The 17,704-nt window shown below is 38.3% G+C and overlaps 1 protein-coding gene and 1 long non-coding RNA gene across 6 annotated transcripts in view; one reads left to right on the top strand and one right to left on the bottom strand.

Annotated features, from left to right (window-relative positions):
• Window positions 1-17,704, bottom strand: part of TANK (TRAF family member associated NFKB activator) — an 81,269-nt gene that overhangs the window by 42,292 nt on the left and 21,273 nt on the right. For 4 of the 5 annotated variants that reach the window (XM_058664554.1, XM_058664555.1, XM_058664553.1 and 1 more), the window contains one exon: window positions 6,598-6,745. The exons of the other annotated variant lie outside the window; for it this stretch is intronic. In XM_058664554.1, coding sequence (XP_058520537.1) covers window positions 6,598-6,696 — 99 coding nt within the window. In that variant the 5' untranslated portion in view covers window positions 6,697-6,745. The remainder of the gene's footprint in view (window positions 1-6,597; window positions 6,746-17,704) is intronic. 5 annotated transcript variants of the gene reach the window in all.
• The window catches only part of LOC131480371 (uncharacterized), a 72,497-nt gene that overhangs the window by 54,180 nt on the left and 613 nt on the right, over window positions 1-17,704 (top strand). The window lies entirely within an intron of this gene.

Here is a 17,704-nt window from a genome sequence, read left to right as displayed (position 1 = left end):
ACAAATAGAAAACTGAGGGCAAAGAGGTGTAAAATCAGCTGGCCACATTTCCCAGCACGTGGCAGAGCTAGGAATTGGATCTTGGCTTATGTGACCACAAAGCTCAGGTGCATGGATCACTGCTATGTCATAAACGTGAAGCTCATCTTTGCTCTCCCAAAGCCATCATTTTGCTGTGTACTTTCTTCATACATAATCACCTCCAGGCAAAATACAGCCATGTTCTGGTGACTCGGCTTTCCTGATGTAGCCTACACCTTTCCTCTGATCCCTACATTTATGTGGACAATTGCTACTTCAATTTTTTCAAACTCAAAGTGGATTTACAGAGAGAGAAGGAGAAAGAGAGGAGGATCTTCCATTCACCTGTTCACTCCCCAAATGGCTGCCACTGAGCTGATGTGCAACCAGAAGCCAGGAATCAGGAGCCTTGAGCTCCTTTGAGTTTTCCATATGGGTACATAGAATCAAGGACTTGTGCTATCCTCTGCTGTCTTCCCAGGTCCTTAGCAGGGAGCTAGATGGCAAGTGAAGCAACTGGGACACGAACTGGTGCCCATACGGGATGCTACCACTTGAAGGTGGAGGATTAGCCTGTTGAACCACATCACTGGCCCTATAAGCTTATCTTCCTTTGTAGTTACTTTTTTTCCTTCTTCTTTCCCTCCAGTTCTCTAGGAGAAAGGTCCTCTGCTCAAAGTAAACTTCTTAATTCATGCTCTAGTCTTTTAAAAAATATTTATTTATTTGGGCCTGGCGCAGTAGCTTAGTGGCTAAAGCCCACACCTTGAACGCGCCAGGATTCCATACGAATGCTGGTTTTTAACCCCAGGGGCCCCACTTTCCATCCAGCTTCCTGCTTGTGGCCAGGGAAAGCAGTTGAGGATGGCCCAAAGCCTTGGGACCCTGCACCCATGTGAGAGACCTGGAAGGCGCTCCTGGCTCCTGGCTTCGGATCAGGGCAGCTTCGGCCGGTGTGGCTGCTTGGGGAGTGAATCATTGGATGGAAGATCTTCCTGTTTCTCCTCCTGTCTGTAGTTCCACCTTTGCAATAAAATAAATAAATCTAAAAAGAAATTAATTTAATAGGCAGTGTCACAGAGAGAGACACAGAGAAGGAGAGATCTTCCATCTGCTGATTCACTCTCCAAATAGCCCCAATGATTGGGGCTGTTCTGGGCTGAAGCTAGGAACTTCCTCCAGGTCACCCAAGTGGGTGAAGGGGCCCAAGTACATGTGCCATTCTCTGTTCCTTTTCCATATGCATTAGCAGGGAGCTGGATCAGAAGTGCAGCTGCCGGGATGGGAACCAGTGCACATATGAGACGGTGAAGTTGCAGGCAGGAGCTTAAACTGCTATGCCACCATGTTGTCCCTATGTCTAGTCTTTAAAATGTTGGCATTCTCCAGATTGCCCTTCCTATGTCCCTCAAATACTTACGTTTTGAATGTCCAGAGACCAACTGGTTGGGCTTCTTCCCTTCCTCTTTCCCTCCTTTACTTCTCCCCCTCAAGTATTCCTTCAGTTTACACTCCAATTGAGAAATGTGTCCACATTTAAGGTTACAGCAAAATCCATTATTTCTGTATCTATAATCTCCAATTCAGAACTGTATCTATATTTACTAGCATCCATGGAACATTTTTGTATATCTTCAGATAGCTATTCCTGTTAATTAAAATCTAACTATATATCTTATATTTCCATCTCCAACTCTCTATTTTCCCTTTCTCTGTTGCTGTCAGACATGAATTCATTCGTCTGTTCTAGATCACTGGGTATCATCCTAGTCTGCTATCACCATGAAGTGGCTTACATTCAGGTATCAGCTGCTGTTTTACTGATTTCCTAAATATGTGTTAGATCTCTTCCTCAACTCATCACCAATGCTTAATTAAGGTCTTCATTTTGCTTCTTCAAAATTACAACTCATTTTTTAAAATTTGAAGGATAAAATATTTACTCATAAATGTACACTAACATATAGTAAATTACATATCTACACAATTTGTATCAATATATATTAAAGTATACAAGGTAAACTGGATACTTGCTTTTTTAAAATTAATTTTTAAGATTTATTTGTTTTCATTGGAAAGTCAGATATAAAAAGAGAGACAGAGAGGAAGATCTTCTGTTTGCCAATTCACTCCCCAAACAGCCACAACAGCTGAGCTCAGTTGATCAAAAGCCAGGATCCTGGAGCTTCTTCCGGATCTCCCACGCAGATGCAGGGTCCCAAGCTTTGGGCTGTCCTTGACTGCTTTCTCAGGCCACAAGCAGGGAGCTGGATGGGAAGTGGGGCATCAGGATTAGAACCAGTTCCCATATGGGATCCTGGTGTGTGCAAGCAAGGACTTTAGCCACTAGACTACTGGGCCCTTAAAATTAATTTTTATAAAGATTTATGTGTTAGGCTCAATTGGCTAATTCTCCCCTTGCTAATCCAGGATTCTAAATGGGTACCAGTTTGTGTCCTGGCTGCTTCAGCTCCTATCTAGCTTCCTGTTTGTTGCTTGGGAAAGTAGTAGAGCATGGCCCAAAGCCTTTGGACCATGTACCTGCGTGGGAGTCCTGGAGGAAGCTCCTGGCTTCTGGCTTTGGATCGGCTCAGATCCGGCCTTTGCGGCCATTTGGGGAATGAACCAATTGATGAGAAGATCTTTCTTTTTGTCTCTCCTGTCTGTGGATTTGTCTTTTTGATAAAAATGAACAAATTTTACAAAGAAGATATTTATTGTATCTATTTGAAAGAGAGAGAGAGAAAGAGAGAGAGAGAGAGAGAGAGAGAGAAAGATACATCTTCCATTCACGGATTCACTTCCAAAATGGTTGCAAAGGGCAGTTTTGGGCTAGGCTGAAATAATATCCAGGAGCTTCATCTGGGTTTCCCACATGGCTGAAGAGGCCCAAAGTCTTGGGTCACCCTCCACTGCTTCTTTCAGCCACATGAGCAGAGAGCTGGCTGGGAATCGGAATAGCTGGACTTGAAACAATGCCCATAAGGGATGCTGGCACTGCTGGGAGCAGCTTAACCCATCATACCACAACTCCAGCCCTGACACTTAAATATACCTTGTTCTTAGAACACTGCTTTGAATTAAATGTTTTCTAAAGCACACACTAATCCTTCAACATCTTAAACAATCTTAAATAATTTTTTTCTTTTTTGCATGAAACTCAGAAAGCTCGTACATCTGCTGCTCTCTCTCTCTGAATGCTTGTAATGGCTAGAAAGAAGCCAGGTCAAAGCTGAGAACTATGAACTTAATCCAAGTGCCTTGCATGGTTAGCATGGCTAGCAAGAACTCAATTACACCATTATTACTGCCTTCCAGGGTCTACATTAGCAAGAAGATGGAGTCAGAAACCAGAGCTGGGAATAAAACTCAGGCACTTGATGGGGGCAGACATCTAAGCTCACTTTATGTACTAACTTCTGAGTAAGGATATCATACAACCTACTTGGACATACTCAGCATAATCATACCATCATCTACTTCTATGGTTTCCTTTCCTGAAATGTACTGTCATTCTCACTGGAGTCAAAGGATCATGTTGTGGTATGTGGAAAGCACCAATCATTCACTTCTGTGGTTTTAAATATGGTACTCTCTCTGTCTGTGGAATCCGTCTTCCCCAAACTCTTTTTAATCTTAGTCTGTGTTGACTCATATTAACCTTATGACTTGATTCTCAGACTGAATCAGCTGCCTCCTAACTTTTTAAAAAATATATTTATTTATTTTATTTATTTGAAAGGCAGAGTTAGAGAGGGGAGAGGCAAGAGAAAGAGTGGAAGAGGGGGAAGGAAAAGAGAAGGAAGGGTAAGAAGAGAAGAAAGTATAGAAACAGAGGGACAATGGAGGGAGGGAGAAACAGAGAGAAAATAGAAAAAAAAAGAGAAAAGAGAGAGAGAGAGATCTTCTATCCACTAATTCATTTTCCACATGGCTGCACTGGTAGGGTGAGGCCAAATCAAAGCCATGAGATTCTTCTGGGTCTCCCATGGTGCACGTGTTCAAGGACTTTCCCAGTGGTTTGAGCAGGGAGCTATAGTGCAAGTGTAGCAGCCAGGATCCAAACTGGTACCCATAAAGGATGCCAGTGTCACAGGCAGCAGCCTTACTAATCAGACCACAGCGCCAGCCCCTTCCTCTGTGCTCTAATATTACCCTGCACTGGCTTATATTATAACGCTTAATACTCCAAGACGGTAACTATTTTCTGTTTTATTTCCCCTGCTTTTTTTTTAATTACACAGTATCTTTTATATTAATTATTTGAACTTTCTAAAGTTCCTTAATGGTGTAAAATAGTGTTTTGTTTACTTCAGTAATATTAAAATCCTGTCAAATGCCAAGTGCATGGCAGGTATCCAGTAAATACTTCTTTAAAACAATAACTACCAGGGTTTTTAGCTTTTAAGAAATAAGAAAATACGTATCCATTTTCTTTGCTGTTGAGCACTCAATAGCATCAGCTTTGAAAAATACATATATTTGAAAAAAACCTCCCCCTTTCCTTTTTTTTTTTTGTATATATGCGAATGTGAGTAAAGGCGTCTCTTCCGTTGCAGACAAAGGGGTAAATCAGCAGTCTGTGGTTGTGTACCACTGATCAGTAAAAGAGCAAGAGTTAGGGAAAGGCCTGGCGTGGTGGGCTAGCGGCTAAAGTCCTCGCCTTGAACGCGCCAGGATACCATATGGGCACTGGTTCTAATCCCGACAGCCCCACTTCCCACCCAGCTCCCTACTTGTGGCCTGGGAAAGCAGACCAGGACGGCCCAAAGCCTTGGGATCCTGTACCCGTGTGGCAGAACTGGAGGAATTTCCTGGCTCCTGGCTTCGGATCGTCTCAGCTCTGGCCATTGTGACTGCTTGGGGAGTGTTGGGGAGTGAATCATTGGATGGAAGATCTTTCTCTCTGTCTCTCCTCCTCTCTGTATATCTGACTTTGCAATAAAAATAAAATAAATCTTTAAAAAAAAAAAGAGTTAAAGGAAACTTTTATTTCTGTTTTAACAAAAGATTATCTTAGCATTCTTCCCCAATTCTGTTTCCTACCTTCCCAAAACAGAGAATGCCTTTGTACAGCCTTCTGTAAAAAACAAAAACCTCTGAATTCTGAATTTCTTTTTTTTTTTAATTATTTATTATTTAACTTCATTAATTACATTGTATTATGTGACACAGTTACATAGATACTTGGGTTCTCCCACCCCTCCCCAAACCCTCTCACCATGGTGGATTCCTCCACCTTGTTGCATAACCACAGCTCAAGTTCAGTTGAGATTCCCCCATTGCAAGCATATACCAAACATAGAGTCCAGCATCTTATTGTCAAGTTCAACGTGAATTCTGAATTTCAAACATGGTTTCCTATACACAGCATAAATGCAATAATTTTTGAAATTGGGAGGAAAGTGAATAGCTAGTCTTAACAGATTACTTTAGACTCCTTCTGATACTATTTAATATTAAAAACATGGTAATGGGGCTCAGCAGCGTGGCCTAGTGGCTAAGGTCTTCGCCTTGATCCCATATGGCCTCTGGTTCTAATCCCGGCAGCTCCACTTCCTCTCTCTCTCTCCTCCTCTCACTACATCTGACTTTGTAATAAAAATAAAAATAAATCTTTAAAAAAAAACATGGTAATGCACTTTTGGTCTTTGCTGAAATATATCTTAGCTATGAGTATGACTGTATAATGAATCCTATGGGTACTAGAGAATTTAAGGAACATGTAAACTGAACTAAGGACTTCTGAAACAATCGTAAGTAATGATATCACACAAGAAATCCAGTAACTATCATTACCCATTAAAGTGTATGTCGATAAAATTATGATCTTTATTCCCATAATTTAGAAATATGGGACATAATACAAGATTAAGGGAAAAATTTTAACTGGAACAAATCTACCACCACCACAAGTTCATTCATTGTATGTTTCTCATGTTGCTGCAGAGCAATACAAACTCTATTACTGATGAATCACAGATATATGCATAGAGATTACTGTGCTAATTTTTGTGACTGAATAGAATATATCTTTCTTCCAATTTACTTTCATTTGAAATTGAAAGTACAAAATGGAAACTTCAGATGCAAAGTTTTTAAAAGCTGAAACTTTTATTAAGTTAGATTTCACTGTAATAGTCTAACTAACAAAGATTGGAGTTTTTATAAATAAAAATTTACTTTAAAACTATATTAATATTTCCACACTTTTTGCCAGCCAAATATCACATTAAAACAAATACAAAGTAGCTGAGACAACAATACTTTTAGCTTTCAATTTGTCATCAAACTGTTTTTAACATTGATTCCCATTTATATACAAAGTAATAACTGATAGTAAAAATTTAGAGAAAGCAATATTTTTTAATTTGCCTAAAACAATCACTTTAACATAAAATTATCAAATCTGTTCTATCAAAGGTCAGAATATTTTCTCAAAAGGAAAAGATCAAATTTCATCCATGTATTTCAGTAATCATAGTTCTTAAAGGCAATCTCTACTAATGTAACATTGTTTAGTTACAAACGGCTCTCAAATTGCACTGAAAGATGTTCAAGATCAGAACCACACACCTTTTGCTGTAGTTCTCTCACTGCATTATCTCTATCCATGCATGCCTGTCGGAAGGCTTCGTATGCCTTATTGAGCTGCTCACCAATGTTTGTATCCATTCCTCTGTGCCCCGTAGCATCACTATAAAGGATGGAGCAAATGACAGGTCTAGAAAATAATCACAACAATTTAGTTAAACTATGTTCATCTCATTTTAAAAATGCACCTTAAACATTGTTCTTTAAGGTTTACTGCAAATGACACAGTATCGAACACTTTGAATGTTTATAAAGGCATAAAAGTCTCTCATCTAAAATCCTGAGCTGAAATATTATGAAACTTCTTTAAGTCTTAAATATCTTTACTAACATTACAGATCATAAAGAGCTATTGTGAATGCAGTAATCAATAAACATAGTCTAAAAATGGAGAAATATAAATATTAATATTTTATTATAGAGATATATTACAAGATTAGCAATGTGAGAAAGGAATTCTTTTTACTAAAAGGATAGTTACTCCCACTTATACTGTGAATTCTTGCCACACTGAAATTAGAGCAAAATTAAATAGATAATAAATGTTTGTGGTTGGAGTTCACACTTATCGGAGAGCAATTAAAATGTGTGAAAATGCTCTTATTTTAGCACAAAATCTAGGGAGAGCTACTGTTGGACTGTACATTAAAAAAAAAAATCACATCTCTTTAGTCCTATCCCTACCACATAGTAGTTTTCCAGCTTCCTTGGTGTATTCAAACTACAGGTGATTTGCAAACTGGAGGTAATTAGATTTTACCAGCTCAGTTCATGCATCTCTAACTACATTCTTTGTCTCTAAGCAGAGACCTAATAACTGAATCTTTCTGTCTAACTGTATAAACGCTAACACAGAACCTTTCTATCTCTTTTAAGGACCTTTCTCTTAATCCTCTAAAAGCCACAGAATAGACAAAATTTATCTGTTGATTAATAGGGTACTAAATAATTCACTTTTGGGGAAATCTAAATTGTAAAAAATTAAGTTTATTAGTATCAATCAAATGATCCCGCTCCCAGAATGTACTCTGCCTCACTGGCGACCTGGGGTCCTATCCTGAAGCCTCTCCTCTTCCCTGGCAATGCGGAGGGGCGACCTCTCCTCTCAGGGACCTGGAATGGATGGCAGAAACATTTGCCTCTCTCTCACCCTTCCCTCCCAACCCACTCTACCCATAAAAATGCCCCACATGTGTCTGTGATCTCAATACCTTGTAAAGAAACTTAAAAAAAAAGCAAGTTGATTGAGTCTCACAATTCTTTTCATAATATGAATTTTTCAAGACATTTTTGAAGACCTCCTGCATGCATTGTTTTCAAAATTTTTGCACAAATATACTTCTGATTTTGTTTTATTATTAATATAAATGGAACAGATTTCATATATTTCACAGACACCATTCTAAGAAGATAGCCATATTTCTCCTCTGCCCTTAATCCTTCTTCCTACAAATCATATATACTTGGTCTACAAACTCGTTTTAAAATTTTATATTTGAGCAAACAGTGCCTTGTAGAATTTTTAAAAGTATTTTCAATTTAGATATAATTTTAAACAGTAATATCTACCATTTAAAGGGTATACTTCAGTACTTTTTAAATATACGCATGTGCTGTGCAACTATCAATCACACTGCCACTAATCACAGAATATTCTGATTACCTAGAAAAGAAATTCTGTGCCTATTACAAGTTAGTCTAGGCTGGAACTGTGATGTAACAGATAGGGTCACCATCTGTGGCACCAGCATCCCACATGGGCACTGGTTCAAGTCCTGGATGCTCCATTTCTGGTAGATCAAGGAGAGGAGTAGCAGAGAGCTTGTTTTTGGGCCCCTGCACCTACATGGGAAACCTGCAAAAAGTTCCTGGAAATCACCAACCCATATTTCTGTCTCTACAGATCTGTCCACTTTTGACATTTTCTATAAATAGTACCATAAAATATAAATCCTTCATATTTGGCTTATTTCACAAAGCATAATATTTCTGAGCATTTTCATGTTGTAGCATGTAGCAACAATTAGTTCATTTTTATGGCTGAATAATAGTCCACTATAAATATATACAATATTTTATCTATCCATTCATTCCTCAGTGCTTTTTAAAAAAAGATATATTTATTTTTATTGGAAAGAGATTTACAGAGAGAAGGAGAGACAGAGGGAGAGAGAGATCTTCTCTCCTCCAGTTCACTCCCCTAATGGCTGCAGTGCCTAGAGCTGACCTGCTCAGATGCCAGGAGGCAGAAGCCTTCGCTGGGCATCCCAGATGGGTGCAGGGTCCCAAGAACTCAGGCCATCCTCCATTGTTTCCACAGGCCACAAGCAGGCAGCTGCATGGGAAGTAGAGCAGCTGGGACACAAACCGGCACTCATCTGGGATCCAGGTGCTTGCAAGGGAAGGATTAGCCAATTGAGCCATCATGCTGGGTCCTGCTCAGTGGTTTTGATTTGTGTTTCCCTCTTGATGTCAAACATCTTTCTTTGTTCTTCTTGATCATTTACATATCTCTGGAGAAACATCTATGTAAATCCATTTTTTTTGCAGTTTTTAAATTGTGTTGCTTTTCACTGTTATGAGGTTTTTTTTGAAAATATATTTCAAAACCAAGATGTTATACCATAACTATGTTATCTTTCCCCGTAGATTTCTTTTCATTTAAAAAGCATTTTTATTTGTTGGGATACAGGAGAGAGAGGAGAGAGGAAAGAGGGGAGAGCAGAGAGAAATTTCTCATGTAATGGTTCCCTCCTCCAAATACTTGCAACAGTTAGGTTTGGACCAGGCTGACGCTATCATCCAGGAAGTCTATCTAGATCTCCTTGTCCCTTTTGGTTGGACAAGGATCCAACCAAAAGAACCATCATGTGGTGCCTCCCAGGGTGCATATTAGTAGGAAATCAGAATCGGGAGCTGAAACCCAGGCACTCGAAAAAGTGACGTAAGCGTTTCCAGTGATTAACTGCCAGGTTCAACATTCAACCCTCACCTTTCAGACAGCATCCTTTGATGTACAACATTTTACACTGTGGTACAGTCTAAATGGTCAACTCTTTTTGTTCGGTGGTTGTTTTGCTGCTTGTTCTTTGAAGGCCATATGTAAAAAATTTTGCCAAATCTAAGGTCACACAGATTTTTTACCAGTCTGCTTTTGTGTTTCACAATTATTTTTAAATATCCAGGTACAAATGATAATTTCCTGGCCTTCTAGAATATTTTATTTCACACACTGAATATACCCCTAAATCATTTAACAGCCTTGATAAGAAATTCCTTAATTTCCATTACAGGGATTAAAGTGTCATTATTTTCTGAAGAACTGAGAGAAAGACAATTATTTAGGTGTTTCACTTAAGAACTCAGTTTCTACTGTGACCTCTCTGACAGATGAAAAATGTGAAATTATGTTAGAGTAATTAACATTTCTGGGATCTCTGTCTTGCCTTAGACACTATGGAAACACAAGCTCCTATTATTAATACAAAGTGTCACTTTGAATATTTTATTCATTTAGACCTATGTCATTCATTCAAATGTTTAAGATCACTTAAAATACATGAGTTTAAAAAAAAGCATGCAAATTAGTATAGGCAATTTCAGAATATAAAATATACTGTAATATGTGGCTAGGTTATGTATCACTGTCTTTAAAATCTGTACGTCAGGATAAACTGTCAATGGAAACCTTGTGTGTGTGTTAAAATCTGGAACAGGTAAGAACCTGGAACTGGGAATTCTTCTAATTTCTGGGTCCCATCACTGACTGACCCTCATGTCACTGAATATTCTGTGACTGACCCTCATGTCAGCAAGTGTCTTTAGAGATGATTGGACTCTATTTCTAAGGAACTTCCTTGTTCTACAGTTCTTGAGTTTTTAAGTTAAAAATGCATGTCTGTGCCATCAAGAAGGTGTATTCTTGCTTTTAAAAATGTAAATGCAGCACTAAATTTAGCTTCATCATATGCAAGTAAATCATGCAGAACCTTTACTTTAGGCCCTTGAATTAGATCACACAAATGTCACTGGAGGAACTACCAAATAAATTCCACATGGATGCAAACTATTTCCTGACATAAAAATGTATGATGAGAAAACAAGTTTCATATTCATACAAATAAACATGTGATACATTTAGTGTCTCTCAACCAAAAAGAGGTTTTATCAGTGAAAGTCTCTAGGACCCAGTTAATTAAATTGGACAGATTTCAAATATTAACACCCTGAACTTTAAAGCTACTTGTTCACCTTTTTTTCATTATTTATTAAGTGTAAAATTAATTTCACAATTTAAGAGGCAGTTACATTTCAATTACACTTTGGTATGCCTTCTGCAAAACTTGCTAGGCTCTGGGGGAATGCTTCTTATTTATAGTAAACATACATAAACTTGAATCTCATGGCCAATCTTGTCTCCTAAGCCCATGAGGTTGAAATTAGGGCAACCTCTGCCTTGGAAACATTTCAGTTAGGATTTTACTTTATATCTTAATTTGGTTTGTTGGTTCTTTCTGCTACACACAGAAAGTGTAAGCCACTCTGATGCCCCAGAAGTCAGCTGGGCCAAGTAACTGCACACCCTACCATTCCCTGGCTGTAACCCTCCTGAATCCTGTAACTCTACCTTGGTCCTTCTGGCAGTAATGGTTATACCCAGAAGCACTTGATTTTAGTGAGAAGGCTAAATAGGGGGCAACTGGTCCTCATCTTACCTTCTAGTCCTGTGAGTGCTTATCTAGGAAAAGGCACCAAGAAAATCCCTGGGCAGCAGGTTGCTTTCTCTTCCATTGATTTTCAGGTTCAATAATGAAATCACCCTGGGATAGGAGAGGCATCCTGAACAAAGGGGAGGATTTGACCTTCTGTTGGTTAAGTGACTCAGATTCAATATAGTCAAATTTCGTTTTAGTGAAATATACTTTCTTGCTATTCAATTCAATTGAAAAAAGTTTTGCTTGCTTATTCCAGACAAGGCAACATGTGGAATGTAGAGAGGACTTCAGATTTAGTACTACTTTAGTTTGTTTAACAAAGTATTTTCACTAATTTCCTTTTAATAACATTCATTTAAAGATTTTTTTCTTTATTGCAAAGTCAAATATACAGAGAGGAGGAGAGACAGAGAGGAAGATCTTCCATCCGCTGATTCTCTCCCCAAGTGGCTGCAATAGCCGGAGCTGTGCTGATCTGAAGCCAGGAGCCTGGATGGAGACTGTTCCAGTTCTCCCACATGGGTGCAGGCTCCCGAGGCTTTGGGCCGTCCTGGACTGCTTTCCCAGGCCACAGGCAGGGAGCTGGGTGGGAAGTGGGGCTGCCGGGGCCCATATGGAATCCTGGCATGTGCAAGGCAAAGACTTTAGCCACTAGGCCCCCATGCCAGTCCAATATTTTAAGAAAAATTTACTTATTTGAAAATTAGTTATAGACACAGAGGGATAGACAGAGAAAAAGATCTTCCATCTGCAGGTTCACTCCCCAAATGGCTGCAATTGTCAGGACTGGGCAACTCAAAGACTGGAGCCAGGACTCCATGCAGGTCTCCTACATGGGTGGCAGGGGGCAAACAATTGGGGTATCATCTGCTGCCCTGATACATGCACCAGCAGGAAGCGGGAGTGGAAGCAGAGCAGATGGGACTCAAACTGGTGCTCCAAATGGGGATGTCAGCATAAAGTGGGAGCTTAAAGAAGAGCCACAATATTGGCCCTTAAGATTTTTTACCCAGAAGGTTCAGAAGGGTAAAAGAACTTATCTACGACTAGAAAGCTATTACAAACTGGATTAAATCTTCAAAATCCTTTATTCAAGAACTGTTGTTGCAGTAAGTTATAAAAACATTCTCCCAGGCTGCCATGGTATATTATTCATTAGATAAAACATTTACTGAAGGCCAAATACATGTGAAGGTTTTCTGGGCACTACTGATATAGTGAAAACAAAGCAGACAAGAAAGTTACTTCATGAAGGTTAACATGATATGAAGCATTTATAAGAGTATCCCAAAATATCTAAAAGGCTATAGTATTGAGGGGGCTGGAAGGAAATGGTCAAACCTGTTTATGTATTTCATAGGGTCTTTAAGTATGGGTTGAATCACTTTACCCTTTGTTTCTTCTTACATTATCAATAGGAGCGATCCTTTTAGATAAAGGTTTCCTACTGCTTTGATAATATTTAGTGTTAGATAATATTCATTCTCCTCTAATGCAGGTATTTGTTATGCTTTTGATTTTGATGATCAAGACAACCCTGGGAGCTTGAATCAATTTTAAGTATAACAATAATGATCACTATAGAAATTAGTGGGAGGCTATAGTTTCTTCCATGATACCTATAAACAGGTTTCTGTGCTTTTAGAACAAACTTTATGATCATGAAGCATTAGTAAGTAAATATAATACATAGATACTTATGCTTGGCAAACATAGTTACTGATTTTTCCTCATTAATGATATAATAGATTTAAAAAGAACAGTCATTTAGTTTATATTGCTAATTAGGCTTTGGAAACAAATCAGTTGACACAGCATTTTATTTCACAGTGGTGAGAAGCAAGATATTATATGGAGTACACTGATACTGATATTGCAATGTGACACTAAAATATGATCATTATACTGTGATGATTATTGTGGTTTAATCCATTCAGTAATATTTGCACAGTCTCTTCTAAAACAGTAAAGACTTCAACTTCAGAATCCAAATCTCGAGCCACTTGGCTTCTCTGCGCATTAGTTTTTCACATCCTAATCTGTAGGGTTAGTGTGAAGATTGAGACCATCTGTGAAGCATAAATGTTAGCTGTGCTTCGGTCTCCATCTTTCCCTTCTCTTAAAGTACTAGTCCTAGTGCATCTTAACAGATATGGCCTTGCAAATACATTTCAGTCATTAGAAAATGGGTGCAACTTTCAAAACAAGGTCCCATTTCACTTTCTGCCCTTTCCCAGTTGGATGGACTGTTGCAGTGGTAAGCCTCCTTACAGAACAAGATTGAAGTACTTGACACTGTAGAGCTGAAAGGCTGTGGAAATCATCTACTTTGAACTGTTACACGTAAAAGAAATAGTTTGTCTTATCTAGTCACTGCTTGTGGCGTCTAAAAGAGGAGATGTGTTGTATGTACCTCAAACAGTACAATATTTTCAAGAATGATTCCATGATCAATACATATTTGGTGTTCTTTTTTCCCAGGGAAAGAGACTGTCATAACTTTTGCCTTTTCCTCCAATTACAGTTTATAATCTAGTGGGATGGACGTGATTGAAAATAACCAATGTGGGAGGTAAAAAAAAAAATGTACAAGCACTATATCACTAGGAACAAGCATTTGTGCATTCACTGCAAGCTGCACCTCAAAAACAGAGAAAAAAAGAACTATTAAATAAAAGCTATAAGCATCGGATGGAAGATCTTCCTCTCTGTCTCTCCTCCTAGCTGTATATTTGACTTTGTAATAAAAATAAATAAATCTTAAAAAAATTGAAAAAGCATATAATTAAAAAAAAAAGCTATAAGCAAGACCCAGGCTTAACAGAAGTGAGTACTCTATTCAGGTCTAGTGTGTATGTTGATAGGATGGGAAGGTAAAGACAGGCTATCGTAAGGGTCAACATGTATGATTGTACTGCAGTACAAAAAACGCTAGGGGACACTATTCATAAAGATTATTATCACTGGGGTAGGTGTTATGGCATTCTGAAGTGCTGGCATCCCAAATGGCGTCCGCTTATGTCCTGGCTGCTCCACTTCGGATCTAGCTCCCTGTGATCCACTTAGGAAAGCAGCAGAAGATGGCCCATATCCTTGGGTTTCTATAACCACATGGGGACATGGAAGAACCTACTGCCTCCTGGCTTTCAGCCGGTCCTAGCACAGGCCATTGTGATCGTTTGGGGAATAAACTAATGAATGGAAGAACCTCTCTGTAGTTCTGCCTTTCAGATACATAATACAAATCTTAAAAAACAAAGAACAGGAAAACACCCCTCCAAATTTTTTAAAGATGATGAAGAGTGGAACTGCAACTCCCAGAGTTGTAACACTGTAATTGCATAAGCTACATAGAACCAATTCAGTTACAGTCAGGTTGTATTAGATCTTGAATGTCACTCTAAGAAATGTATACTTTAAACTGTTGAAAATAAAGAATGTGGAAATGATTTTAGAAAGATAAACTCAATGCCTCACAAACTAGTGAAGGTGACACTGTGAGGGTATTACACAGGAAATTACTGCTGCATTCGGGGTGAAAGCTCAGTTTTAGTTACTACAGGTGAAATGGAAGAGTGGTTTTAGGAGCCAATTCAAAGGTAGAAATAATGTAATTGTGTGGTCCGTTGGATCTGCACAAAAGACAAAAAGGCAGCATTCAGGCACCTCTAAGTCTAGATCACTTAACTGGAAAAAGGATATAGGAATCAGGATTTTGATTAGCAAAGTGCCACAAGCAGTTTTACTCTAGATGCTTGACCAGCCAAATTTGTTTCAAAATACTAGGTAAAAAGTAGCAACTGTTCAGACATAAGAAGAAAGGTAGAAAATATTTTGGGATAGCTGAAAATATTAAATTCAGTTTTGGACAAAACTATGAGAGAGATAATTCATAACAAGGAAAAAAAAGAACTAATTGGTAAACTACAAGAAGAAATGAAAACTACATGTGATTTCCTGACTGTATCCCTCAAGTACTTTTTGGAGTGTCCTCCTATACTGATACAGTGTCAATCAGGCATCCCAGGACAGTCAATCAGGCCAAACCATTAAAAAAATAAAAAAGCAGAGAAAAACCTTACATTTTTTTTAAAAAGAAAAGTAAAGCTCATTCTACCATCTACTATATGACAACAAGGAGATATGACCTCTAATTGTTTACCCAGGTATCAAAAGGAAAACTAAGAAATGCATAGTGAAAGCCTGTAATTGTATACATACAGACTATTAACTAAACAGGAATGTTGGCTGATGTTTTGTCTATTAACCTTTACACACTGTGTTTAAATAGAAGGAATAAACAAGCCCCTGGCAGAATGTTTGAACAAATAACTTCTTTCTAAAGTCTCTCATTACTAAATTTATGACAAAATAGTATATCCAGTGACGTTTCAAAGGAAAGGACAATTTATATCCTCTTCTAGTCTCAACCAGAGAAGTCTGAAAAAATATTTTCAGTAATCTTAAAAAGGTTCTCCCAAATATACAGCAATAACGTAAGAGATATCACAGGCTACACAAGATTCTGAAAGGGCCAATCTGTTTTTAGAACACTAGTTAAATCTCCTGTGCAGATTAGCTGCCCCTCCAGCATCCCTGAGTCAATACAAATAGAGCAAGCTTTCCTATGTGGAATTTCAGGTGACAGAGGACCTTTTCAGAAAGAGGCCTATTTTCCTCTTAGATCACAATTTAAAATTGCTGGGAGTCATTTAGCCTTGAGACTATCACCAAAATAAATAGTAACTGGCAAATGCCTACATAATTATAAAAGCTTTACTCTGTGTTCCTAATCACTGCACAGACTCCACAGCTCTTCATATCCCTGCTTTTAATTTCCCTGAGGACACCAAGAGGCTGTTGGGCGAATACTTGCATGTCATAACTTGCTTTATTAGAAGTAACTGTGAGAACTCCAATGAGAAAATAAATAAGGCTTCAGAGATTTACATATCTCCATTTCCAGTCATTCTCAAAATGTTTACAGTGTGACTTTGTAAGTTTAAAGCTGAATCCAATATTTTTGCATTATGAAACAAACTCTCTCATTCCAACTGTTCTGGAGATAGAACTCAACAATCCCTAGGTAGCCAGCCAAACTTTTTAAACTATGCCAAAATCCTACAACTCTCTTACCTTTTTATGGGTCATGCCAGTCATTCTCACACATAAATATTCATATCTAGGAAATTCTAATATTTGTTGTGCCACCCTACTGCAGGAAAGCAAACACAGATTATAAACTTTGATTTACTTTTTAGAGAGATTTCAAAAAGATGGTATAAAATAAAGATTCCAACCTTTAATGTCTTTTTGAAGATTTATATACTTGAAAGAAAGGAGAGAAAGAGTATCCATCCGCTAATCTCTCTCCAAATGACCACAATGGCCAGGGTTAGTCCAGATTGAACCTAGGAACCTGGAACTCTAACTCATGTGTCCCATGTAGGTTGTAGGGGTGGAAGCACTTGCGCCATGCTTGGCTTTTTTCCCAAGTGCATTAGCAGGAAGCTGGATTAGAAGCAGAGCACCAAGACTCAAAGCAGCATTCGGATATGGAATGCTGGTGTAGTAAACAGCACTTAACTGCACCATTATGCTAGCCCCAAACTTAATATTAAGTAGGCCACATTTTGTGTCAAATTCACTATTTTTTCTATTAAAGACAACTTGTGTTTAGAACCTCTAAACTAATTTATTTGCATTTTATTTTAAGAGTCAGTGTTACAGAGAGAGCAAGCGAAAGACAGAAATCTTTTACTTCATTCCCCAGATGGCCAAAAATGACCAGAGCTGAGTCAGACCAAAGCCAGGTGCTAGGGGCCCTAGCACTTGGACCATCTTAATTCCAGTAGGCATTTTTGATGATGGGTGAGACTGAATAAGTCTTTTAACCTTTCCATGCATCTGTTTCTTCAGCTGCCCCAGTTTAAAGTGTTTAGTCAGGCTATAGGACATTAGTTCTCAATATGTTAGTACACCAGAATAATCCGGGATGCTTTTAAAGAATACATCAGCAAACCCTGTCCATATTGTGTTGCAGAAAGACATTCAAAAATGACTGCCACAGGAGTTCAAAGTATTGCTGGGAAAGCACTGGAAACATAACAAATATGTACCAAGGCAAGAAAACAGGCTTTCATAAAGTAGCATTCTCCACAGTGAGCTGTCTTCTGAGTGGTTCCAGAAGAACTGTATAGTTTAGAAACAAAAATAGCAGTTGCTAAGGTAGAAGACTGCTTCTTAAAAAAAAAAGAAAAAAAAAGAGGAAAAGATATTTTGATACTTTGGCAGATGGCCCACAGAAACAACAGTTTATTGATCTTGATTCTATGAAATGCCTGCAACTCCTCAGTGTTTATGAAAATGTTTTC

This window comes from Ochotona princeps, chromosome 5 (genome assembly GCF_030435755.1).
Source record: "Ochotona princeps isolate mOchPri1 chromosome 5, mOchPri1.hap1, whole genome shotgun sequence".
Classification (NCBI taxonomy): Eukaryota; Metazoa; Chordata; class Mammalia; order Lagomorpha; family Ochotonidae; genus Ochotona; species Ochotona princeps.
Note: the sequence above shows the minus strand (reverse complement) of the source record. Positions and strands in the feature narration are given on the sequence as shown.